Source organism: Bacillus rossius, chromosome 13 (assembly GCF_032445375.1).
Source record: "Bacillus rossius redtenbacheri isolate Brsri chromosome 13, Brsri_v3, whole genome shotgun sequence".
In the NCBI taxonomy this organism is placed as follows: domain Eukaryota; kingdom Metazoa; phylum Arthropoda; class Insecta; order Phasmatodea; family Bacillidae; genus Bacillus; species Bacillus rossius.
Genome location: NC_086340.1, coordinates 21,602,695 through 21,630,166, shown reverse-complemented (window position 1 = coordinate 21,630,166; position 27,472 = coordinate 21,602,695). Strand labels below are relative to the sequence as shown.

General features: G+C 39.7%; 2 protein-coding genes across 2 annotated transcripts in view; both read right to left on the bottom strand.

The window, feature by feature from the left end:
- Positions 1–380: 380 nt before the first annotated feature.
- LOC134538054 (PAX-interacting protein 1-like) lies at positions 381–25,997 on the bottom strand. Its single transcript, XM_063379026.1, has 3 exons — positions 25,993–25,997; positions 11,333–11,525; positions 381–3,140 (listed from the first exon to the last, which is right to left on the bottom strand). The coding sequence occupies exons 1-3, from the start codon at positions 25,995–25,997 to the stop codon at positions 2,673–2,675; spliced, it is 666 nt and encodes a 221-aa protein (XP_063235096.1). The 3' UTR covers positions 381–2,672.
- Positions 12,937–27,472, bottom strand: part of LOC134538351 (mannosyl-oligosaccharide glucosidase) — a 59,036-nt gene continuing 44,500 nt past the window's right edge. Inside the window, exon 8 of the mRNA XM_063379596.1 lies at positions 12,937–13,085. The gene's annotated coding sequence lies outside the window, so the exon portion shown is untranslated. The remainder of the gene's footprint in view (positions 13,086–27,472) is intronic.

Here is a 27,472-nt window from a genome sequence, read left to right as displayed (position 1 = left end):
TGTCGCCAAATAATAAAAATAAAAGAAACAGTATTCTACTAGAACCAATAACACATTATTTATTGTAGTGTCACTCCATGCCACTAGGTATATGTCTTGAGCCTGCCTATTTTGATGGCATTTAACTGTCCGGTATAGGTTTCTAGTGCATTTTGGCCTACCCACCACAGTGCAATTTGCTAAGTGAAATTAGCTTAACGTTTGAATTCGTTTGGATTTTTTTTCAAGCATATGGTGTAGAAGACTGTATATTGCTTGGTATATAATGCTTGCAATGATTTTCGCAGCTGCCAAAGTCGGTGTGGAAGAACTTTCAATCACATGTATGGGGAGAAAAACACTCAGGAATATGTTTCTTTGAAAATAAAACATTTCACATGTTTAGAAAGAGTAAAAAAAATCATCAGAATAAATTTATTTTAAATTACAAAAAAAAAAACCTTGCTTCATACAATTCAGATCTGCATTGTAAAGAGTATTTCATTCAGTACAATAAATATTAATATGTACAGATGTATTTGTACCACACGTGACAGGTTTGCTCTTTAAAACTCACGCAATCTTAACGAGGAGAGATAATACACCGAGAGACCCCATCATTGGTTCCACAGGCTAAAGGTCATAATTATTTTTTATTGTTTATTAACCAGCATTTGCCGTGAGGCTTTTCTGAGACTGGTAAAAATAAAGTGGACTCGTGAAGATGATAACTGGAAATGAACTAAAAACCAATGGTTTCGGCAAATTATCAGCCGTTGTTGAAACCAATGCGCTAAATTATTGGATTCAAAAGTCTTTGCGCCATCTTAATTTTTGTTTTTAACGTTTAATATTGAAAATTTGTCTTCGTTAAGTGATTTTTAAATCGTTAAGGGATTTTTAAATTCCATACCACTGTGTCTGTTAACAGTATTAATTATCAACATAATAATTCAATACTAAACGCCAATGAATTCACATAGAAAAACTATTTGTAGCAGCCGGTCGCTACTGACTTCAGGCATTACACTAAAATATTATTGTATGTTTAAAGAAATATATATTTTTTAAATGATTTAAAATTGTTACAGAATTTTAAAAAAATGTTGGAACAAAGATGGGGTGTTACGGTTCCTATGTCATTAACCTCGGAGGCATAAGACACTGTGTCACATAACCAATATGTTTCATGAGAGCAGTTTAAAGAATTTTAAATACTACCTCACATTGTCTACCCAAAATATGTTAAATTTCAAATATCGCAGATCTTGGTGTTGCATATGCCACTAGAATGTACGTCAAACGGTGGTTATGTTTACGGTTAAAAGTACATTTTGCCCATAAGGGTCATAGTGTCTTACGCCTCTGATGGTACATATGTTACGGGTAATGCTAGAAGAAGAAGTAAACCTAGGTTTACCCGATGTTTAATTTTGCACGGTCCAAGTTCGTTGGGTAAAGTTCCACTAAAAGCTAAACTAATTTTAATTCAGCATATACCCGTATACACCTATGTCTAACAACAGCTGACCGGGTGATGTTAGAAATCCCAAAAATGATTGATAACTCTATTCAATTGATACCTTAACAACATAACATAACGTGCTCAAAAATTGACGCAACACTTAACATTACCCAGCCGGCGTTGGGTATAGACCTTCACTGTAGAGCGCTTCGTAACGTCAGAAAAATTTGTAGTTCTTCGTAGAAACTACGTCATATTTCAACTTCGGAATTCTGTGTTTCGGTGTAAAAAAAAAAAAAAAACTGAACACACAAGTGAAAGATATAATGTGTTTTTTTTTATGAGATTTGAACATGTTTATAATACTTTTTTTTTCTCTCTTTCAAATGTGGGTTAATGTTCAACGAATAAGAACTTTGTACCCGTACATCTAGGAAGATGCTTGGATAGTTTAAGGTGAATTCTATTTTTGACATCGTAGGTGTTAACGGGTAATCGCCGGATTGAAATTTAATTTGGTTATCATATCTAGAGCCACGGAACTTTCGCACATTCATTCAGTCGCAAGCTAGAATGCAAACCTCAACACTGTCGCACTGTGTTCGTGATTGGACCGCAGTTCATCTGGACACGCCCCTCTACGACCGTGAGCCAACGACGTCCAGCTAGGAGAGAAGTAAGCCAATCAGGTAGTCAGTGTGCCAAATGACGAGGATAAAAAAAAATGTTTCTCTCGCTAAGAAATCATCCGATGGGGGGGAAAAGTAAAACACGGGTCGAGCACACCTATAACTTTGAATTTCTATCCCTGAGGCCAGAGGAATCCGCGAAATTTCCGGGACTCTAATTATATCGGATCGGTAGGGACCGGAAAAATTCGCGCATTCAATGACCTCTAGGATAGCCTCCATTATCCTCTGCACTTCTCAAGTAAACACGCGTGTTCATTGGTCACTAAATTGCGAGTCGTCTCCACTGGGTGGATTGCGATTCGACGCTTCTTTGGTCGATCGTCTCTCATTGGCCCAGAGAGATTCAAGTTAAACCGCGAGCCGATATAGCAGAACCAGCAGAATTGTGCACACGTGTTTGAATTTCAGCCCATCACGAAATGAATCCGGGGAATTTTTTCCGGTGTCTACGGATCGGGCGAACCTATAGGTTTGTTTCTTCGTTCCGGGCCCGTGACACGGATGCGTCCTCGTTCGAACACGTCCCGTTGGTGCCGCTAGTAGGAGTAGTTGGCGCCGAAGCCGCTGAATCTGAGCTGCGACGCCGTGTTGGCGGGGGAGAAGGCAACGCCCAGCAGGCTCTGGGCGGGGGCGGCGGGGGCGGCGGGTCCGGGGGCGGGCCCGGGGGCGGGCCTGGGGGCAAGCGTCGGCGCGCCCGTTGAGGGGAACCTCGCCGTGAAGGACTGCGCCGCGCCCGGGTAGTACCCGGCCGAGACCTGCTGCTGCTGCTGCTGCTGCTGCTGCTGCTGCAGGAGTTGGCTCAGCTGCAGCTGCAGGTGCGCCAGCCCGGGAGGGAGCTCGCCCGGCTGCTGCTGTGGCTGCTGCAGCTGTGGCTGCAGCTGCTGCGGCTGCTGAAGCCCGCCGTGCTGACCCATGAGCGCGGCGGCGAACGGTCCGAACGCCTGGATGCCGGAGAACCCGGCCTGGGCCGTCACAGCAGCCGCCGTCGCAAGCACCAGCATCGCCTGAACGAACCAACACGCGCTGCTGCTAGTCGTCGTGCTTTTCAAAATATACTGTGACGAGTATCGAACGTTGTAATTTTATAAAGAATGTTTGCTAGCAGAAAAGTGTGCTGTGTGGGGTATACCACACAGCAGGGGCGAGCCAGAGGGGGGAGGGGGTGGTTTTAGGGGTTCAAACACCCCCTCCCCCTTAGCACCAAATCTTTAATTAATTTCTTATTCATCACTCAAACAAATTTCATATTAAAATTAATAAAAATTTTAACATTACAATATTTAAATTTAATTACCGAAAACTGCTAAAATATCACTATTTTACACCTTAAAATACAAATTTTCCCAGCGGAGGACCCCCGGACCCCCTGCTTTAATTCAGGGGGGGGGGGGCATGCTTCTTAACACCCCCCATACACAAATCCTGGCTGCGCCACTGCCACACAGTTATTTTATAACTAATATATAGAGACCGGAAAAATTCGCGGATTAATTTCGTGATAGGCTGAAGTACGAACATGTGTACAATTATACTGCTGGTTCTGCTATTGGCTCGCAGTTTAACTGGATGCTCTCTGGGCCAATGAGAGACTATCGACCAAAGAAGCGTCGAATCACAAGCTACCCAGTGGAGACGCCTCACAATTTAGTACCCAGTGAACACGCGTGTTTACTTGAGAAGTGCAGAGGATAATGGAGGTTATCCTAGAGGTCTTTGAATCCGCGAATTATTCCGGTCCCTACCAATATATATTTAACATTATGTACATGTTAACAACAACTCATATTGTGTGTCTACAGGTGGGTTGTGTTTAATGTAACGAACTAAGGTTTTCGCTGCCTACCATTATTTATTGTCATTATGTTAGATGGAAAACTGCAATCGAATATTCAATAATTGGTCTTTAATTGGTTTTATTATGTTCTCAATTAAGCCATTCAGGGAACGGTTTATAAATATCAGAGGCACTGGGACAACACACGAAAGCATAAACGTCCGGGTAAGAAACCCGAACCCGGTATGAAGGGGGTCGCGGTGGTCGCAAGGTGATATCTCTGGACTCTTTCCTAGGTGGTCTGGATTCGACTACGATATCAAGCTTGTGTTTTTTTTTTGTCGGTAGCAAAACGTGGCGAACTTTTCCGTGAGCCCTGCCATTCATTCCGTCAGTGTTCTCAACGCTGCGGTTTTAAAAATTTTCTTCTTAAATTAATAAGGACCTGAAAAAATTCGCGGTTTAGATGACCTTCAGGATAGTCTACACAGTCCTCTGTATACTCGGGCTGCTGACTTGTGAGTCGTCTCAACTGGTTTGCCCGAGATTCGTTACTTTTTTTGGCTGAGGGTTTCTCATTGGCCCAGAGTCGCCCATACGAACAGTGAACCAATAGCACAAGCAGCTTAAAGGTATATATGTATGAATTTCAAACTATCGCGAAATGAATCTGAGAATTTTTCCGGTCTCTATAAATTAACGAAGAGCTCTCTCTGGTTACAAACAATCCAAGGATCTTGGTAAAAATAGCGGTTGGCGTCGTAAGTTCACGCATGTTGAGTTCTTTCTAAGAACGTGGATCAATAGAGACCCGGAATTTTCGCGGATTCGTCTGTCCTCAAAATTCAAAGTCATAGGTGTGCTCAACCCATGTTTGCTTTCCCATTGGTTTATTTCTTAGCGAAAACATTTTTATTCTTGTTAATCGGCACTACTTGTTTCGCTTACTTCTCTCCTAGCTGGGCATCGTTGGCTCACGGTCGTAGAGGGGCGTGTCCAAATAACTGCGGTCCAATCATTAACACAGTGCGAGAATGTAGAGGTTTTCATTCTAACTTGCGACTTAATGAATGCTCGAAAATTACGTATTTATATGAATCAAAAATAATAATCTTATTGTATAAAAAATATTCAAAAATTTGTTGACTCTACAGTAGAAACCTTATTTTTTTTCTTCCGTGTGTGTGTGTTTACAACGAAACACACAACATGTAAAATACAAAGAATTCTTCGTTTATTTCAGGTTGATAGATCGTCTAAAATTCCGTAAATACTCTAATTTTTTAAAAGTATAGAACTTGTATTAAAATTTCTTTAAAGTGAAGAGACAAAAAAATGTGAGTCTTTCAGTACTCGCCAAAGATGTGAAAACAGCTAAACTCGGTAAGAGAATGTTCATGAGTTCTCATGTAGTTCATATTGCAAATAAACTTACAAATAATACAAAACACGAACATGAAATTTTATCGTAGAATACTTTAACATAATGCCGAGCGTGGTAAGTAAACTAATTAATAAAATAGTCGCTTTTCAAATAAAAAATCTGGACTTTATACTTCTATGGCATTTACTAAAATATTGACCTGAAACATTTTAAAACACATTTTTAACACTAAGTATTTTTTGTAAAAAAAAAATTGTTCCTTAAACGACTGAAATCAGTCTGTAAATAAATACTACAAACAAACTTTAACCATAGTGAGCTAATCAAACATTATTAATATATTATAATGCAATTTAAAAAACTCCCAGTGACGAAATTTGAACCATGTCCCTTGATGTTAAAAAGAGCGCGCTCTACTGCTGAGCTATGAAACCAATTGAGAATTTAGAAAGAGAATATGTATTATAACCACTGTAATGCCAGCTTTCTTAGGTATTTTAAAACTTGAAATTTCTTTTTGCTATGACTATTTTCGTTTACCAAACATATTTTCGGCATACTAATACGTATGACATGTCCCCTAATGTTAACAAAAGTGACTATATACAGGTTTATGTTGCTAAATGTTTGTCCACCATCTTTAGAGACCGGAAAAATTCGCGGATTAATTTCACGATATGCTATAATCCAAACAACTGTACCTTTATATTGCTTCTCTGATTGGCTCACAGTTTATCTGAAGGACTTTGGGCCAACGAAAAACCTTCAACCAAAAAAGAATTGAATCGCAAGCGTCCCAGTTGACAGGTGTCACGAATCAATAGCCAATGAGTAGGGACCGGAAAAATTCGCGGGTTCAATGACCTGTAGGATGAACTCCATAGTTCTACATACACTCGGTCAAATGCCACCCACTCATTGGCTGCTGTCTTGTGAGACGTTCCAGCGTAGCAGCCTATGATTCGATAAAGCTTTGGTTGGGTGTTTTTCATTGGCCCAGAGTCATCCAGGTGAGTTGTGAACCAATAGCAGAGGCAGCACTGAGGTATAACGATTTGTATTTTATCCTATCGCGAAATGAATTCGCGAATTTTTCCGGTCTCTATCAATGAGCAGGTGGCATTTGCCTGAGTGTGTAGGGGGTTGTGGAGTCTATCCTAGAGGTCACCCAAAGCGCGAATTTTTCCCGTCTCTAACCATCTTTGTGACACAATTCCGTCCATCGACTTCCATCCCATTTTCACGAAATTGCTGCTTTCAAATGCCGTACACAAGGAGCTAAGATGTTTATACATCAAAAGTTTTGAATACATTATAATTAGATACCCGAAAAAAAAAGCTGTATTTTCTGGTGCTGGGCTGGAATCCACAAACTTTGGCGTAATACCGTGTGTTAATTGGCTGCTGGTGCAGTTCAAATTCTCTCCGAGTCGCACATGATTCGGTAAGATGTTGTCCTGGTTGTCTGTCTTTGGCGGCTAGTCCTTCAATGCGATTGGAATAAACCGTGATCCATAGAGACCCGGAAATTTCGCAGATTTGTCTGGCCTCAGAGTAGAATTTAAGGTAATAGGTGTGCTCAACCCATGTCCGCTTTCCCATGGGTTCATGTTTATCCTCGTTAATTGGCACTACCCGATTCGCTTACTTCTGTCCTAGATGGGCATCGTCGGCTCTCGGTCATAGAGGGGCGTGTCCAAATAACTGCGGTCCAATCATAAACACAGTGCGAGAGTGTTAAGGTTTGCATTCTAACTTGCGACTAAATAAATGCGCGATATTTCCGTCTCTCTAGTGATCCATATTACCAGGACTTTTAAGAAGAGTCTGGAAAAGTGTCCTCTAGGATAGACACCATGATCTTATATGCACACCTGCTCATTGGCTACTGACTCGTTAGGCCTGTTTAACTGGAAGGTTTGTGATTCGATGCTTCTTTCGGCGAGGGTTATTCACTGGCCTAGAGTCCTTCACGTAAACTGTGGTCCAATACTGAAGCAGCAAAAGGTTAAATGCATTTGGATTCTAGCCTATCGTGAAATGAAACCAACGAAAATTTTCCGGTATACAGACATTTTCATTCAGAAATGTCGCCCAAAATAGTTCAAATTTTCCAGGTCTATAATTTTAACTGTTTTACTGTAATTAAAATTGTTTACAATAATTTTATATTAAGTAATCAATTGAGTTGTTAATAAATAAATTTATACATCCCCGAGAAATTTTTTTTGCAAAGTGTTCATTTTCGTTTTGTAAAAGAAGGCAACGTTTGTAAGCGCGCCCCGCTATACTTTCAGCATATGCCAAGTCCTAAGACACGTTATTAAGTAATTTTTTTAGCAGTGTGTTTAAAATGTTACCACTGCGTTTGCCCGAATACTGGACTGATTTTCCAAAGTGCGTCAAACTGGAGAACGCACGTCGGAATTTCGAACACAATTTTGCTAATTAGTGCTCAATCATGGCTTAATTTTTTACCGCAGAAATAAAAACTTTAGCTACATTATTTTTAAAAAAAAATATATAAAATCTGTATTAAAAGTTTTTCGTTAACGTGAAATCAAGTAGACGATCCACAGACACACGTAAATTTCGCGGTATATTTTGTTTGCAAGGTTATCTGTACACAAGTATACCTTTGGATTGCTTTAATGATTGGATAACAATTCTTGGACACTCCCCTTTTACGACTACCAGCCAGCAGTAGAGTAGCCGAATCAGGAATCACGTAGACCCTCTAAAGGGGCGTTTCTGCTGTTGGCAATCAGTAGAGACCTGTAAAATTCGCGATTTCAAATCCCTAAAGGATAGACCCCATGATCCTCTATGCACTCGTGCAAATTACATCTGCTGATTGGTTACCGACTCGTAACACCTGTTGACTGGAATGATCGTCATTCGCTAATTCTTCTGTTAAAGATTTTTTAATGGCCCAGAGTCCTTCAGATAAACTGTGGCCCAATCACTGAAGCAAAATAATGTCAAAAGTATTTTGACTCTATCCTATCGCGAAATGAATCCGCGAATTTTACAGGTATCTAGCAATCAGACAAAGGAAACCATATGTGGGTATATTAGTGGGTATTGTGAATAGTGCTGTGAATTTCAGCATGACGCCAATCGGCGAAATTTCTTGTTCTCTAACGATAAACTAGTAATATAACGAGTTATTAAATGTAATAGAAAGTCCAATATTTACGGCCCGAATAAGCCCAAACTGAGCACCAATTACTGCGTTATTTTCAGTTTAAAGTTCCAGTGTGTGATTGGCAACTTGAAATAAAGAGTGTAAAGTCTGAGTATTTCGCCAACTGTTCAACCACCTAATTTCGCTTATCCCGCTGGAACTATCTCGAACACCTAATTTGTTTGCAGTAGCATGCCTCAGCGCACCGGCTGTAGTAATCTAGTGATTGGACAGAGCGACAGTAGATGGGGCGCAGACGCGCGCTCGCCGACACAATTAAGCGTGATCAAACTTCAGGCGTTCTTCAGATGGAAAGAAGCTGACTAGAGGCCGAGCTACAGACAAAAAATATAACCTCTACCGAAACCATGGCCCAAAACCGTATGGCTCTGTACTTGAAAAAAAGTTCACGTCGGTTTCTGGTAACACGTTAGGCTGGGTTTATAAATTACCCAAAAACCACAAAGACGCCAAAAATTTTCGATAGCGAAGTTTTTCAACTGCCAGGTTTATAAACTAACCACGGCGCAAAAAAAAAAAACGCAACGCAAGCATAGCAAAACTTTTAACTTCGTGGGCTACGGCTTGCGTTTCCGCGTTCTATAATTGAAGTGAAATTTTTCGCAAACTTTTAAAAACTCAGACAGAGTTTATGTCATAGAAGGACGTGATCTTATTTTAAATATATAAATCACGTTTTAACATTGTTTAAATTTCGCACAGTGAAATGCAATGACCTTTTAAAATAAAGTTATTGACAATTTCATTTCTTCGTGATCAATATGAATCATAAAAAAAAAAAAAAAAGACCCTGGCATTTTGGTAGGAGTAATTTCGTGAAAATGTAACGGAAATGTGTCTCAAAGATGGCGGATGCAAGTGTGGCAACATAAGCCCGTATATAGTCACTTTCCTAAACATTAGGGGACATACCAAACGTATTGGTATGCCAAATGAAATTTATGATAATGAAAATACCGTTAAATATATTTTGGTATACTGGGTAAACTAATATGGTCATAATTATAAACTAATCACAAGTTTTACGATACCTAAGAAAGTTTGCAATACAATTATTATAATATGTATTCTCTTTCTAAATTATCAATTGGCTAAACGGCACAGCGGTAGAGCACGCGCCTGGTTACCTCAAGGGGCGTGGTTCAAATCTCGTCACTAGACTTTTTTTACTTGTTTAAATAAAATTATAATATAATAATGTATAATCAACTCAATAAGTTTGAGTTTTTTTCTGTATAATAATAACAGGCTGAATTCAGTCGTTTAAGCAAAAAACAAATATACAAATATACTAGATAATGCCCGGCATGCGTTGCAATGCCTCAATCAATTTTTTAATTTTTTTAAACGTATACTAAGCATCTCTCTTTATCTCTCTAATTCTCTATCTTTCTATGTATATCTCTATAACTCTCTCTATCTTTCTATTTATATCTCTATCTCTCTATATATCTTTCTACATAAATATCTTTCTACATATCTTTCTAGCGGACCCGACAGACATTGTCCTGCCCAAATGTACTTTTTGTGAGATATGGATATGGCGGTAAGTATTTCTACGCTGGACATTTTGTATCTTCTCATTATACATACCCCTCCTCTTGGGCACGCCACTGCCGTTACCAAAAACCTTTCCCATGGTTACGCAGAAGGCAACAACAATGCAAAAGCCCGTTGCCATGGAGGCTAATTATCAACAATGCTTAGTTTTTTTTGCTTTTAAAGCGTGTTTTTTTTAGTTTTTTCTTAACTCAGAATCGAGATAAAATATCCAATTGTGAATCTAAACCATCCTCGAATCCCCGTGAACTCACACAAAAAATTTCATCAAAATCGGTCCAGCCGTCTAGGAGGAGTTCAGTGACATACACACGCACACAAGAAATACATATATAAAGATACTTAGTGTTATAATTTGTGTATTAAAATGTTTTAGTTTAACATTGAAATAATAAAATAGAATTATAACTTAAAACGTGTGCAGACCCGTGACCTCGATTTCTACCCTGAGTGCAGACGAAATTTTCCCGGGTGTCCGTTCACGACGCGCGACAGACACAGTAAACACGACCTCATTCTTCCGGCTCTGGAAGCCGACTGAAAGGTCACAACTTGTTCAAACTTGCCACTGACTACCTCAGCGGATCAGACTATCGGGATTGTCACTTCAAATGGGTGTAGTGTCCAGCAGTAGAGACCGGAAAAATTCGCGAATTCATTTCGCGATAGGCTGAAATACAAATCGTTATACCTCAGTGCTGCCTCTGCTATTGGCTCACAACTCACCTGGATGACTCTGGGCCGATGAGAAACACCCAACCAAAGCTTTATCGAATCACAGGCTGCTACGCTGGAACGTCTCACAAGACAGTCAGCCAATAAGTGGGTGGCATTTGACCGAGTGTACGTAGAACTGTGGAGTTCATCCTACAGGTCAGTGAACCCGCGAATTTTCTCCGGTCCCTATCCAGCAGTCGCTGCTGTGAAACCTTCGTTCGCCGTATTTTTTTTATCATCACTAGAGACCGGAAAAATTCGCGGGTAGAATGACCTCCAGGATAGATTCCACTATCATCTACACACTCGGGAAAATGCCAACTGTTCATTGGCTGTTGACTTGCGAGTCGTCTCGACTGGGCGGCCCCTGTGATTCAACACTTCCACGAGTGAGGGGCTCTAATTGGCCCTCATTACTCCAGATTAACCGGGGAACCAATGGCAGAAGCAGCAATGAGGTATAATTATTTGAATTGTAGCACGTCACGAAATGAACCCGCGAATTTTTCAGGTGTCTAAATCATCACTTCTCGTGTCTTGAGGGGCAACTCACCTTGCGGAACATCGGAGCGCTTGTGGCCTGGCGGTGCGCTGAACGGACCTCGGGAGGGGTGTGTTTGCTGACGGGAAGTGGGTGCGCCTGAGGGCCGTCGTCCTTATATACCCGCGGGGGGCGCTTCTTCCTCCTCCGCTGCACTTTCTCTGGCAGGCGCGCTGGGGACGTCCGAACCCCGGGCAACCGCCTCCTGAATACCAATCAGGGTCCGCGCCTCTTCGGCGGTTACCAAACCAGCACTCGGCAGGTGTCGTCCGTGGCCGTCGGGGGAAGACATTTCTCTCTGGGCTGGGCAGTGGCGGATTCATAGGGGGGGGGGGAGGGCGCAGGGGGCGCACCCCCCCCCCCTCCCCTCGACCAGGGCAGCCCAGCACCAAGCATGGTTCTTGGCAAGGGAAGGGTGCGCACCCGGCCGCCGATGTTATACAATACACATTCATACACTTACCTTTAATATTCGGGCGAGACGTAAATGAAACTGATAGAGCTTGGAAAAAGATCTCTGGCTGCATCCAAGCAACCAAGGTGACGTAACAAGGGAGTGTGTGGAAGAGGTAGACCTGCGCCCCCCCCCCCCCCCCCCCTTGAGATTTTTCTGTATCCGCCACTGGGGCTGGGCGGGACAGGGTCGCAACTAGACTCTTTCCCACACGGCATTCAATCATTCAAATTAAACTATATTTAAGACACTCAGATATTAGCTAGGGGCATGCAGATCTCGCGAAAATATTTCGAGACTAGCTGGAAGTTAAAACACTGTAGCATCCGTCTGTGTTTCGTGATTGGGTGAGTTTCTATCAGGTACACGTATTTCGTGACAACACCAATCACGATAATCCGGCGCGGAAGCAAACGCGTCCTGAGTGGCTCGGTCAAATAAGGCAACGACTTCTCTCGCAGACGGCCGCCAATCACAAGGAGGAAACCACAGGTGCGGGTATACCTTGTTGCAGTCTAATAAGTGTTCGGATCTTTTCGCGAAAAATGCATGCCCCTACGTATTACGTTATAAATGGGTTTTTTGATGCTTTTTCGTGTAATTCTAATTCGTTTTATTTATTTAATTACATTTCTTTCTTGGTGTTCCCCCACCACCTCATTATTTAATTTTTTTTAAAACCCACCAAACCAAAACTTTTCCCGATAACACCTCATATTGCTCCGACATATTAATTCCACTATTACAAATATTTTTTTTATTTATTTAAACATATATTGTCAATAAATTCATTCGTTTCCAGTCCTTTCGTTTTTTTTTAATACAACGCAAGTTTGAAACATTTCAACCATGTTTGAAACATTTCACAATATACCTACATGTATGCAACATTCATTTTGTTTTGTTTTAACACTATGATATTGGAGTGAATATCTATAGTAAAAATTACACTCTCAGTTTAGTACACTCCTCCCCCACACACACACACTCACCCCTTACCCTTTAATGTGGTGCTCAGGGAACAAGCGCCGTCTGCCCCGTAGCAAATCTCGTGTATTCCTATGAAGCCAGGATAAAATTTACATTTACATGCATACTCTGCCAATCATTTGAATTACCATTGGCTGAATTATTTCTAGGGGCATGTATTTTTTCGCGAAAAGAATTTAAGTGCCCGTTGGACTGCATTGAAGTACACCCGCGCCGACAGTTTCTTCGCTGTGATTGGCGGCCGTCTGCAAGAGGAGCCATGGCCAGCTCTGACCAGGCCAGTCAGAGCGAGATTGACTCTGCATACAATTGCTGCGATTCCTGTGCTCACAACAGAGAGGTACCTGAGGGAAAACTCCACCAACACGAAACACAGAAGTTGCTACAATGTTTTAACACACAGTTACTCTCGAAATCTTTTCGCGATAAATGCATGCTCATACCTTCCCCATGAGTAGAGACCCGAAAAACTCGCGGGTTCATTTCGTGTTGTGCTAAAATTCAAATAATTATACCTTAGTGCTGCTTCTGTCATTGGTTCACTGTTAATCTGGAGGACTGAGGGCCAATTAGAGACCCTCACTCATAGAAGTGTCGAATCACAGGCCACCCAGTCGAGACGACTCACAAGTCAGCATCCAATGAACAGTTGGCATTTTCCCGAGTGTGTAGAGGATATTGGAGTCTATCCTGGAGGTCATTGAACCCGCGAATTTTCCGGGTCTCTACCTATGAGCTCTTTACTGCGAAACTACAGTAAACTACAGTAGGATAATCTCGTATATTCTGCCATAGTTGGTAGCAATAGCTGAGGATCAAGACCAGTCTCTGGAGTGCTCATTCATCATCATCATCATCTGTCCAAAAAATACAGTTTAAAAAATAAATTTTAAAAAAATTCATTGACTTGTGTATGTGGGCTAGAAGTATCACTTTATGACTAGGGGCAGGAAATTTTCGCGAAAAAATCTGTACGCCTACTAGACTGCAACAAGGTATACCCACACCAGCGGTTTCTTCCTTGTGATTGGCGGCCGTCTGCGAGAGAAGTCGTTGCCTTGTTTGCACGAGCCACTAAGGACGAGTTTGCTTCCACACTGAATTAGTGTGATTGGTTGTTGTAACAATCGACATGCACCTCAAAGTAACTCACCCAATCACGAAACACAGACGATGCTACAGTGTTTTAACTTCCAACTACTCTCGGGATCTTTTCGCAAAATTTTCATGGCCCTACTTATGACTGAGCCAGTCAACTACCAGTAGAGCAAATTAATCACATGGACCCTCTCCAAAGAAGGTGAAGTTCTACATTAAGAAATCAGACAATAGCAAACAATATCTGAGTATAGTGTACTTATAACAGCGAAATTTTCGGGCCTCTAATCATCATCATGTCTACAAAAAAAAATACATTTTAAAAACAAATCTCTAAATAGTATTAAAAAAAAGTCACTATACCTACATCTGTCTGTTGTTCGCTTTCTTCTTCTAAAACACACAGTGGATTTTGATGTGGCTTTCACCATAATTTATAGAATTTCTTCCGGAATATTTGTGTGCTTAATATATTCATCTATACTAATATAATAAAGCTGAAAAGTTTGTTTGTTTTAATGCGCTAATCTCTAGAACTACCAGTCGGATTTGATTTTTTTTTTTTTTTTTTTTGCTTTTGATAGCCCAATTCTTTAGGAAGGTTATAGGATATTTAACATCATGCAATGCTGTGGGAGATGGGAAACAATACTGGTATAGTTCCATAGATATATTAGTATAAATAATTTTCTTAACAAAAGAAAGCTGATATTGCTGTCTTCAATTTATTTTTCTTCAAATTGTGTAAACAAAATTTAATGTTCTTCTGTCAAGAAAACAGTTCTTCAAGTGAAATAAATAGCTGACTATTTTTTTCTGTTTTGATTATTTTGTTTAAATCATTAAAGAGTCTGAGACTTTAGCGTGGAAATGGAAGATGTGAGTATGAATAGGTTAACGAGTGCTCAACGTTCTTAGCATTTGATTGTGCTGACGAACTTTAGTATTCATCTGCCGAGAAAACAGTTCAAGTGAAATATATATATTTAAGTTTTTTTAATATTTTTGACTATTTTTTTTAGTTCAAAATGCCTAGAAGAAAATCTCAGCTTTCTTGGCAGTCTGCAACATCAAAGCGTCTGAGACTTTTGCGCGAAAATGAAACGGAAGATGAGCGTATGAATAGGTTGGAAGTCAACGTGGCATTACCGAACAAAAACGGGTTAGGGAATCGAGATCAGCGTTTGACTGAACTGAATATACGAACTTCCGCAAACCGTGCTCGAGATTCGAGCGTTGAACGTTCACAGCTTTTATCCCAACAACGAGGACAAATGTTATTAGAGCACGTAGCCAAGCCAAATTACCGAGATAAAATACGTTGGCATTGGCAGAATGAATAAATAATATTTGCAACAATTGCCAAGCATATAAATGGAAAACTGAAGCACCCGGTTTATGTTGCAGCAGTGGTAAAGTAAATATCCCTAAAATTCCGGAACCAACACCAGTACTGAAAGAATTCTTATTAGGTATACATTCAACCTCCAAAAAATTTTTTAAGTCATACAAGACAACGTAACACTCTATTTCAAATGACTTCATTTGGTGCCGAAGAAATTCGCGCGGGGAATTTTATGCCTATATACAAGATACACGGACAAGTTTACCACTTGATGGGAAATTTACTTCCTGCTCAAAGTGCGCAACCCGAATGTTTGCAAATATATTTTGTTTCCCAAGCTGATCAGCTATCTTTGCGTTCAAATTTAAATCCGAGTCTACGAATGGACGTTATTGACCATTTGCAAAAATATCTTCACGATTATAAGTTCAAACATAATCTTGAAAACAGACCAGTGCACAATTTAAAACTAATTATCGACGCTGATCTAAAACCTCCCAGCGACCACAGTGGTAGGTATAATGCGACAACTGTAGATGAAGTAGCTATTCTTTTGGTAGATAAAGATAAAGGTCCGAGAGATATTGTGTTAAATACTAGAGATGGTCGTCTTCAAAGAGTTTCTGAGTTGCATAGATCGTATTACCCACAACAACAGTATCCCCTGCTCTTCCCACGAGGAGATGATGGGTACTGCATCAACATTCAACAACAAAACGGTGCTTCACGACCTATGAGAGTATCATGTATGCAATTTTATGCTTTCAGGCTTATGGTAAGAACAAATGATATGAACAGTTTACATTATTTCAGAAATTATATGAACAGTTTACATTATTTCAGAGGATTGTTTAATCAATATTGTGTCGATATGACAGAAAAAATGATATCTGAACGGCTTGAATTTATTAGAAGGAATTTTAAAAAATGAGAGAATCTACGAGTTTCTGTTGTAAATGATCAAAATTTTAATTCTTCTAATGTAGGTCAGTATGTGATATTATCGTCTTCATTTAAAGGATCTTCACGGTATATGAATGAAAAGAGCTAAGACGCCATGACATTTTTTAGAAACTTTGGGTGATTACATCTTTTTACCACGTTTTTATTAGCTTCACCTGTATGTAAGTATGAATGGACTATGTATTAAAATGTTTCCATTCAATTTTAACTCACTTTTCGACGTCCAAATGTGTTAAAATCTTGCATAAATATAAAGAACCTCTGACAATACTGTATTTTGATAACTTAAGATCTTAGCATTAAGGAGGAGTAAGGGAGTCAGAGGGTTAAAAAAACCACTAATTTATAGCTATGGGTAATAAACAGGCTTTCTGTGTATCCATGAGGTTGGGGCATGGTAGGAATTTGCCCCGGGGTAGACTACCATACTGGAAAACTTCCATAATAAAAGTATTCCGCCTGGCCTCTTCGAAAAAGGCGTAAAAGTACCATAACGGAAAACTGCCATAAGATCAAAGGACGAGACGGAATTCTGCCATATTTTCTTATACGTTCCATGGAACGAGTACAGCGGCATTGCTCTCAAAGTAGTGTATAGAATTCTCGATAGGTAGCGCTGTCAACCCTATAGCTGTTTCTCAGGGGAACGGAGTTGTTTGTCGATGGAGGGGGGAGGGAAGATGGAAAGTACGATCGTGTTCTAGGAAACAGAAGCCGGAAATACACCAGACTTGCTGCCAGGTATTACGGCCTTGAATTTCCGTTGAATGGTTCACACACATTTGGCCGCGTACTCCAAATTTATCTTAACTTATTTGCGTATAAAATCAGTTCATAAGAAGTTTTTTTTAATAGCGCATGTTCTCCTGCAACTTTTTTTAAGACTCGGCTTCGCATGCCATTTTGAAATTTATGGATTTACGCTAAACGCATAAAATTAGAAGCAAAATCTGCTTCATAGCATTAAAGGCAATGGTTCTATATAGGTATATACGAATAAGAAATATTACTCGATAAAATAAATAACAGCGTGAAAATGCAGTTGATCGAAATGGCGGGATAAAATTTTGAACAAATTTCGCTTAGCTCGTGCGCACTAACGTGTACAAGGCCTGCTACGCACGTGATTTTTTTTTTAATGGTTAATCCAGACTTAAGGCCCCCACCCTACCCGGTAACATACACGGTGGGCAGAGCTTCAGAAAAAAAGACACGTATATTTAAAACTGCTCAGGATTCCTGTTAACGAAAAGCATTTAACAATACACAGAAGGCGGAGGAATATTTCTATTTCCATTTTTATTTTATTTTTTATTTTTAAGAAGTATTTTTAGAAGAGCGAAAATAGCTAAACCGCGTGTTTTCAGAATAATATTTAGGTATGAAACATCCGGTAGATATACTGAAAATTACTAAACGGATTCAAAAATCGGCCGTATGACATACCACGGTTACCACGCAACGGCTAGACGGGCTCCTCTATCGCCGCTTCTTACCTCTCCACGAGAATCCTTGAATGAAAACACAAATAAAAGAGAAGAGTGAGGAGAGGGAAGAAAAAAAAGGGGGCGGCGCGTTTGTACGAGAGCACACGCCTGCAATTGTTCCCCCAGACACGTCAGCTGACAGAGAGGAGGGCGTAGCGCCTGACCTGGATTAACTCCTCGGTCCACACTTTTATAAAAGAATTGCCACCATTGCGTCACGCCTGACTAGCCCCTCCCCCCCCCCTTCCTTCCCCCTTTCCTTAGCAACAAAAGCCAGGTGGGTCGAACAACCTTTCAAGGACACACACAAACACGCACATACACGCGCGCGCGCGGGTATAACAAAACCGGTTATTACCCAAGATCCTCGTTGGTTATGACTCGCGCGTCTAAGATCAGAGCAATGACTCGTGTAAGTGGCGACGCGTGGTGTTTGGAGCCGCTGGAAATAAACGCCTTCCGTAACTTGTCGTTGGTTGCAACATCTCCGCGACAACTTCACAGCTAAAGGTCTTTCCCCGGGGACATTCTACGGACCGGCACATTCTGTAATCCGGCAGCCATCGAGCCTCTGGCTTCTTTTTTTTCTTTTTAATGTATGACATCTAACTCTCCGTATAAGTAGAGACCGGAAAAATTCGCGGATTCATTTCACGATATGCTAGAATCCAAACAACTGTACATTTATATTGCTTCTGTGATTGGCTTACAGTTTATCTGAAGGACTTTTAGCCAATGGGAAACCTTCAACCAAAAAAGTATCGAATCGCAAGCGTCCCAGTTGACAAGTGTCAATAGCCAATGAGCAAGTGGCATTTGCCTGAGTATGTAGAGGGTTGTGGAGTCTATCCTGGAGGTCATTGAACCCGCGAATTTTTCCGGTCTCTAGGTATAAGGCATTTGGTGGGAGTAATTACGTGAATGTGACGGAAGAAAAGGAATGTTTTTGCGACACCACTTGTGCTGCCACCTGCGATGGATGGTGAGAACCTAAGTTCGCAAAGCCAAAGGGAAACATTAAAATTAAAGTAATAACAGTTTAGTGCTTTTTAACAAGATGGCCAGTATTTTAATAAAATTCCTTACCAAAAATTATGTCCAAAGCCGGGGTTTAGTATTTTTTTTTCAAGTCCTTTTTCGCTTTTATCGGAGCCGTTTCGTTATATAGTTTAAAATTTCGTTCTGATAATCAAATTATTAATAGTAGACGTAGCTGTTCAGGCAACGAATTCTAGCAGCGGGTGTGGAAACTACGTGAAATCGCGTCAGGAAAAGTAGCCAAAAATATAATTATCGTATATTTATAAACCCAGCAAACCACCAAAAACATACCATGTTTTTTTAAGCTTTTAACACACAGCTAGTCTGGAAATCTTTACGCGAAATATACATTATTCTATTTATATTGTCCTCAGAATTTTTAAAAATAATGTTCTTCTTACTGTTTAATTTTATTATTGTATGGTACAATGGACCTTCTTCCCACATGAAAGAGGTTTCTTAAATTATTCTAGTATTATTATTGCTAGGAATATTGTAGTGTTTTCTTGGCTGACACCGACTCCAAAAATAACAATTGTTACTACATTATACCTACCTTCTTGCGTGGTAAACACGTAGATCGTACCTACGTATTGATGAGTAGAAAAAGTAAGTTGATTATTAAGTTGTAGAAGAATACGATTTTTTTTTTACTTTTTAGTGCATCTTAATTTGTTTTGGAATTTATTTTAAGTCTTTTTTTTTTTTTTTTTTGTTGAGGTTAAAATTTGTGTTTATGTTGTAGCGAGCTGTTTGCAGGCACATTTGGGGACGAATAATAAAAGAAAGAAATAAAGAAAAGCCCAGTTTACTCGTGCGTGCCGAAAGGACTAGTTGAACTGTGTAAGTTTCCCGTGAGTGAAGCGTAGAGACCGGAAAAATTCGCGAATTCATTTCTATAGGCTAAAATACAAATAGTTATACGTCAGTGCTGCCTCTGCAATTGCCTCACAACTCACCTGGATGACTCTGGGCCAATGAGAAACAGCCAACCAAAGCTGTATCGAATCACAGGCTGCTATATTGGGACGTCTCACAACACAGCAGCCAATGAGTGGGTGACATTTGACCGAGTGTACGTGGAACTATGGAGTTCATCCTGCAGGTCATTGAACCCGCGAAATTTTCCGGTCCCTAGTGAAGCGTCGCGAACAATCGTCGTCCCGTACGGTGCAGCGATGCTCACTGCTCCAGCAGAGAGAGAGAGACAGAGACAGAGAGAGAGAGAGAAAGAGAGAAAGTCCATTTGCACCGCAGACAGCCCTCGCACGCCCGATGTCACAAGAGAGAAAGCAGTCCCGGGCTATCAGGCGCGATCGGCGCGCGCGACACACTCGCCGCACTTTTGGTCCGCGCGTAACGGACGCGCGTATACGTTTTTCAGTCGCATCGCGCGGGGACGTCGAGAGAAAACTGATTGGCCAGGGAGATTCAGCCCCCTTCCCCCCTCCTCATCCCTTACTTACCCACTAAACCCGGTTTTTTGACGTGACAACGTCTAATAAATCGATGAACGCCGGCTGCACGCACGAAAAAGTGTCCCGTTACGCACATTGCCCCGTTACGCTCATTGTACGCTTGCGCCGCATCTATCTCTCTTCCTCTCGATTGGAACAACCATCGATTTGACTTTTTCGAGGTACATTAAACTTGAAACACTCCCATTCGTTTCCTACTTTTCCTATCATCGTCCTATCCTTAACAGAATAACACAGATTCGAAGAAGTTAAATAGCAAACACGTATAAAAGTTATAGTTAAAATAATCTCTTCGTTAAAGTTATAAACATATTTGAATTAATGAGTGCAAATAAAAGTAAATTTATCAATTAAATTGTAAATTTCATTTCACTCCTTCTTTGTATCCCTACAAAATAGTGATAATTCAATAAAAATGATTCAATTTTATTAATAAAAGTATGCAATCATTTCATCAATGTTTTATCATGACGTTGTCACGTTAAACTATCGTCCGTAAACCGACTTTACAGACAACCAATTTTTTAAAATGAATTTTGTAATTTTTTTTCCCCGATTTTCTAGCTTCATAATTAAGGATTTTCAAAATAGCTGATTCCATGACGGCGGATGTGGCGGCATCCAAGATGTCCGCCGTAGTCCCGATCATAAGAAAAAAAGTGACGGAAACACCCGAACATGACCGAATCACAAGTTTCGAAACACCTTCACAAAAATAAAATAAAAATGTGAGAGAGTTTTTCAGTGCTCGCCTTTCGGTGACGAGCAAATATTCACGTGTTCTCACAGTTGCAAATGCACTTATAATACGAAACTCGAACACGAAATTTAACGAGAATTCTTTAAAAATAATGTCCAGCACGATAAGTATAACGCAAATAGCGTTTTCAACTGCATTTCTTGACTGGAACCACACGTAGTTTCTGCGTCCGCCACTAGAATTCGCTGTCGGAGCAGCTGCGTCGACTATAGAATCATTTGATTGGCAGACTGAAATGTTAAACTGTATGATGAAACGGCTCCAATAAAATAAAAATCACTAAACCCCGGCTTTGGGACAGATTTTCGACAACGAATTTTATTAAAATACTGCTCATCTTGTTAAAAATTAATTAAATAGTTAATACTATAAAGTTTCTCTTTGGCTTTGTGAACTTTGGTTGGCATCATCCGCCTTAGATAGCAACATCGTATGCTACACATTTCCTTCCCCTTACTTCCGTCGCATTTACGAACTTACTCCAACCAAAAGCAGTATACCGAGAGCAAAGATGATACCCATGAAAAAAATAAAAGTCTGTAAACGTTTGCCGTGTTCATAAGGCCTGGTTTATAAACCAAGCTAGGAATGAAACGACGCAATAACTCAACACGCAATCCGCAAGATATTTTATTTCATTGTGCGAAAAATTAACAGGTGAAAACGTCATGTTTATAATAAAAAACACCACGGCCTTCTGTGTTCATAGCTTCAACGTGTTTAAAATTGAATTCCGTCCTTGGTTAAATCCTTGCTCAATGCAAAAAGTTAACTGTAGGTAAGATTATAGTTATTTAATAAAATATGGCGAGAAATCCTAAAAGAGGCATTAATTCCTCATCTACTTGTCTCCAATTAAATCGATCAATAAATTAATAAGTGTTTTTTTATGAATTTTGGAATTTTTTTTCTAATTTCTAGCTTCATAATTACGGATTTTCAAAATAGCTGATTCAATTAGCTATGGTGGATGTGGCGTTATTCAAAATGGCTCAATCATAAGCAACAACCGGCTTAAACGCCCGAGTATGGCCGAATCCTCACGATTGACAAGCCAACAAGCCTTCAAACCGTAGTTCCATAAGAAATACATTAGGCCAGACTTATTTGTTTCCTACTACTCATCGGCGGTATAAGTGTATTAGTTATTTATTAAAAATATGTTAGTTGTTAAGTCTTTGCTAGGAGCCTCTAAGCATGGGGTTGTCTTTTAATTAGGAATCGACTGTTTTCGGTAAAACTCCAGTAAGCTGTATTTCGTCTCACAAACGTATTATGAGGATGATAAAAAAAAGTGATCACACCCCCACCGACGAGTAATGAAAAATGTTTAAGATATTTCGGTGAAGGCGGTGTGTTATTTCTGGTGATGCATAGTGAGCTGTCAAAAAACGCCCGGAACATTTTACATGCAGTCACTCATGTTCATATCGATAATAAGTCAAAAAAAAAAAACCTCGTTGACTTAGGTTTTTTTAATTCGCAAATTTTAATTTAATGGTTTTTTTTTAATTTCTCCCCTTTCCTTTGAAAAAAAATAATTTTATTCGCCACTGGTTGTGGTCGAGTTACGTGTTTTCGCTGCGAAATATGTGCTGAACGGGTTTCGAGTTTCACAAGACGTATTGGTTGGCAAAACGTTGACGGATTTTTCCCCCCGCCGCAAGGTGAGCTGAAAAGCCGTCGGGGAACTTTCCGAGAAGGCGTTCTGACATTTAACCAGAGCAGTTTCCACAGTGCGAGTTATTATGTGCGGACATTTCTGCATAGTTTATCCTGCCTCTGCTCCGCAACAGACTTCGTGTGCCGGATCGGGGCCTGGGTTCGAACACCATTCAGGGCACCGACTGTTGTCCGTCATCGCTGCGGCTTTCGCCATTAAAGCTCAGTGCACAATCGAGAAAAAAAAATCATAAGCTAGTGCACAGCAGACCACGCCCACAACTGTGCACACGACCTTTGCGAAATCGGTTCACAATCGATATCTTACCGTTATTTTCAGCCGATGAAAATTTTCGCGATTCATCCGACTTCTGTCGGTAGGGTTAGTAAATAAATATATTAAGGGACCCGCCTCGTCAGGGGTGTATGTGCATTAGTGAGGCGGGACGATAAGCGCGACGCTCGCTGGTGCTTCTAGCGCGGTGTCGCCTCTGGACTGGCGTGCAGTCTTCTCGTCGTGCACAGGACAACTATGATAGTTGAGCGGTAACCATAACATTATGTGGCGCAGAAATGAAGATAAATGTGTAATGAAAGTCCCTTAAGTGCTTTAAAGAATCTGTACTGGTTTTTTTACGCCTAAAGATTACTCTGAAAACACGCGTTTTAGCTGTTTTTTTTCTCTTCTAAAAATACAGTATAAAAACTTAATCCGAAATCAAAAGTACTTATCGGCCCTCAGCGAACTCTTCAATGCTTTCTGTAAGCAGACCTCACTCGGATATCTGGAACAGTTTTGAAATCGCGTTGCTTTTCCTGAAGCTCTGCGCACCGTATGTGTGCCCGGGTAGGCGCCCAGTGACATCAGACCAATAATATGTGACACGGTTTTTTTTAATACATAAATTAATTGGGGATTACGTATGTAAAATTTTAAGTTTCAACTTCAACCATGAAATATTTAATTTTTTTTAAATTTAAATTGATTGCTAACATTTTTTTTTTTTTTTATAAATATTAACGTTACTTAATTTTCAAAGCAGGATCTACACCTCGGCATTGTAATATATCGACAAATTCTTGCCACAATATGATTGATAAATAAATAAAAATTCTGTAGTATCGCCAAAAATGGCATCATAACCTTCTGGCATTGGTTGTTGCGCCATGCGTCCGTGACAGAGTAAAATATAGGCTAGTATTTTCCCTACTGTGCGCACAACCTACTGTTGCAGTTACTGTTATTTGTTTATTGAATCGTACACTCAGCTTAATGGTGAGGGGGTGACCACGCATGTCTGTCTCACATTTAGACTGCAGCGCAGAGCAATTGGCGAACACTGTTGCCAGATTTCTACTGCCCGGCTTGTTAACATCAAAATTAATATTTTGTATACCATCGTTAATAATAATGAGTTTTAGTTTATTTTAAATTCAACTATTTGTTAATTTTTTTTTCTAAGACCATAATATACTGTCTTTTGGTAGTATAGTTACAGTTGTGTACATTCTGAAAGAAAGAAATTATCAATTCTAAATATCTAAATATTATGTCACAGGGAAAAACATTGGTTGTCTATAAAGTCGGTTTACGGACGATAATTTAACGTGACAACGTCATAACAAAACATTGATGAAATGATTGCATACTTTTATGAATAAAATTGAATTATTATTTCCAAAAGGCGGGGGGGGGGGGGCAATATACATTTTTATAAAATTTGTATTTCAAGGTGGAAAATGGTGCTATTTAAGCAGTTTTATCATCTACTAATTGATTACACAGCACTTTCTTTGCCCCCGTTGCGCCCACTTCAAGGATTCAGAGGGGGGGGGGGGGGGGGGGGGAAATACCCTTGCCCCTCCCTGTTATTGCGCCCCTGCAAAGGAGTGAAATGAAATCTACAATTTAATTGATAAAATTACTTATATTTGCACTCATTAATTCAAATACGTTTATTACTTTAACGAAGAGATTATTTTAACTATAACTTTTATACATGTTTGCTATTTAACTTCTTCCAATCTGTGTTATTCTGTTAAGGATAGGACGATGATATGAAAAGTAGGAAATGAATGGGAGCTTTTCAAGTTTAATGTGCCTCGAAAAAGTCAAATCGATGGTTGTTCCAATCGAGTGGAAGAGAGATAGATGCGGCGCAAGCGTACAATGAGCGTAACGGGACACTTTTTCGTGCGTGCAGCCGGTGTTCATCGATATATTAGACGTTGTCACGTCAAAAAATGTTTTTGTAGCATTCAGTCACTATCAATAACAAGGTATTTTATTTATTATGCCATATGGTCAAACAGACCTACAAATTTAACATTAAAAGATACAAACAAAATGACTGCGTGGAGTCCAGGCGCGACAGAAGTGAAAAATCTTGCTTACTAGGTAAAGAGATAAATTATTAGTAGTTATCTTTTATCGAAAAGAGATAACAATTGAGATCAGCAAGGATGCGGGTATGATCTCAAAGAAAAAAATAACGAGTGGACAAACACAGGCAAGCGTTATGAGAATTCCGTATCATCACTGTTGCGTCATATTCACCTCTCCCCTTCCGGCCGTTACAACTAGCATATAGCATGCTAGGCTACGTACCTATCCCCCCCCCCTTTTTCTTGTCGTCTTTCCATTCGACCGCTAGCGCATGCGTTGGAGTGGCGTCGCCGCTGACGCGCTCTCCTCCTCTACCGGGTTCCCCCACCACGTGCCTAACTATTCCCCTCACGCGATCGGAATTTCTGTAACGCTCTAAAATGGTAGCCCCCTCAGCAAAGAAGTTTCGCTTCAAAACTTTAAAAAGAAAAAACGGTGGGAACCAAAATGGTGTCTTTCAGTTACGTTTCCGTATAATTGAGAATTTAATATTATCTCAGATGATGTTCCTGATGAAATCAACAAGAAAGTGCATTTCCAAATATTCTCATTCCCAGTTTTCCTTCTAAACATAACTTTTTTTAAGTTTTTTTTAAAAAATTACATTATGAAGTAGTGTCTAAAGAGTTTATGCTCTTTGGATATATCTTGCAGCAGGGCACACTGTAACATGGACAGCGCTAGACACCGTGAGAGTAAATGCCCAGTAGATTAAACACTTCAAACTAAGAACGAGACACGCTGTATGAAATAATTAATCCATTCAACAAAATTTATTGCTAAGATTGTATTTTACAATTTTCTTTTTAATTTAAACAGTTCAATAACTATTCCTCGACACAAACATACGATTCAGTTAGTTACAAACTCTAAAGAGAATAAAACAAAGTCGTTTTCCACGTCTATCTGTCAGCTTTCACCATCATTTAGAAAGTTCCTTCCAGAAGGTTTATATGTATAACACATTTATATCAAATTAAAAATTGTGTGTAATTTATCTATGCCCACCTCATTTTCGCGACAATATACCACCATGTGTTCAGTCCGGTCAACGCCGGGTACTGCAGCTAGTCATTTATACATTTACAAGTAACAGAAAAGATAAAAATTAAATGTTATTAGCATGTATTTTTTTAAAATATGGGTCATTCTATTTCCACTGGGTTTAATGATTTTGTATTTTATAAACATTCAAAGAATTTATTGCTTCATATAATGAAGCGATTTCACCGGAATTCGATCGTTAGCATTTATAGAAACCACCTGAGTGTAATTTATCAGGAAATAAATTAAAACCTTTTAATATTAATTAGCAAAATCGTTGTGGTAACTTAAATTTTTGGTTTGGCTTAAAATGGTTGGTTTAAAGATATTTATTGTCAAAATTTCAGTGGGAGGTCCCCCGAACTCACTTTTTCTCTGTGGGTTATCTCATAATATACCGAGCTTTCTCCACAAACACCCCCCCCCCCCCCCCCCGGTATGACCAAACACAGTACACACACAGTACATGCAATGGACACACAGTGTACACACTGGACATGCAATGAACACACAGCGCACACACAATGTACACACAATGAGCACACAATGGACACACAGGACACACATTGGACACACAGTACACACACAGGACATTTAATTAACACACTGGACACGCAATAAACACACAGTACACACACACAATGAGCACATAGTACACACAATTAACACACAATACACACACAAATGACATGCAATGGACATGTAATACAAACATTGAACATGCAGTCGCGAGAACTCAGGCGTAGTTAAAAATCAGATTTCGTGAAATAATAAAAATCACTTTTAAAATCCAAAATATAATTTATTATTTTTATTTACACAAATGCAGATTAAACCATTCATTATTGTATGTAGACAGCATAGTCAGCATCCCTCAGTTCTTTGAGTATGAAGGCTACTTACTTCTTTGAAGTGCGAGTAGTTTCCTGCATAAAGTGAAGCATGTAGAAGTCTTAACCTGTCAACAATATGTTAGAATCTTCCCATGATGTGTAATCAATCTCTTCTGCTGCTGTCATCTTTCTTGCAAGTTTATTATAAATATTTTTAATATCACTATCGTCCCAGCGATCATCGTAATCTTTATCAGAATAATTTAATTTATTATGTTTCCATTGTTTTGGTCTCAGGGCTTCGTCACAGTCTTCGATCTTGCCTGCTTTAGGTGCTTCAGCACAGTCTTTGATCGCGTCACCAGATTCAAATTCACTGTCGCCATCTCCATAGAAGTCATCATCTTCACCTGAATTACTGTAATAACTCGAAATCGTAGACGTATAAGCTTCTTCAATGTCTTAAAGCTTCATTTTTAAGTGTCCATCATTGTTACAAAGTACGGAGAATCTACTTGATATTGGCTTGCATGTATTCTCACTTGTAAAAATTTTTGATACAGAGATAGATTTCTCAGAAATAACAAGGAGCACTCGAAAAACACCAGCAG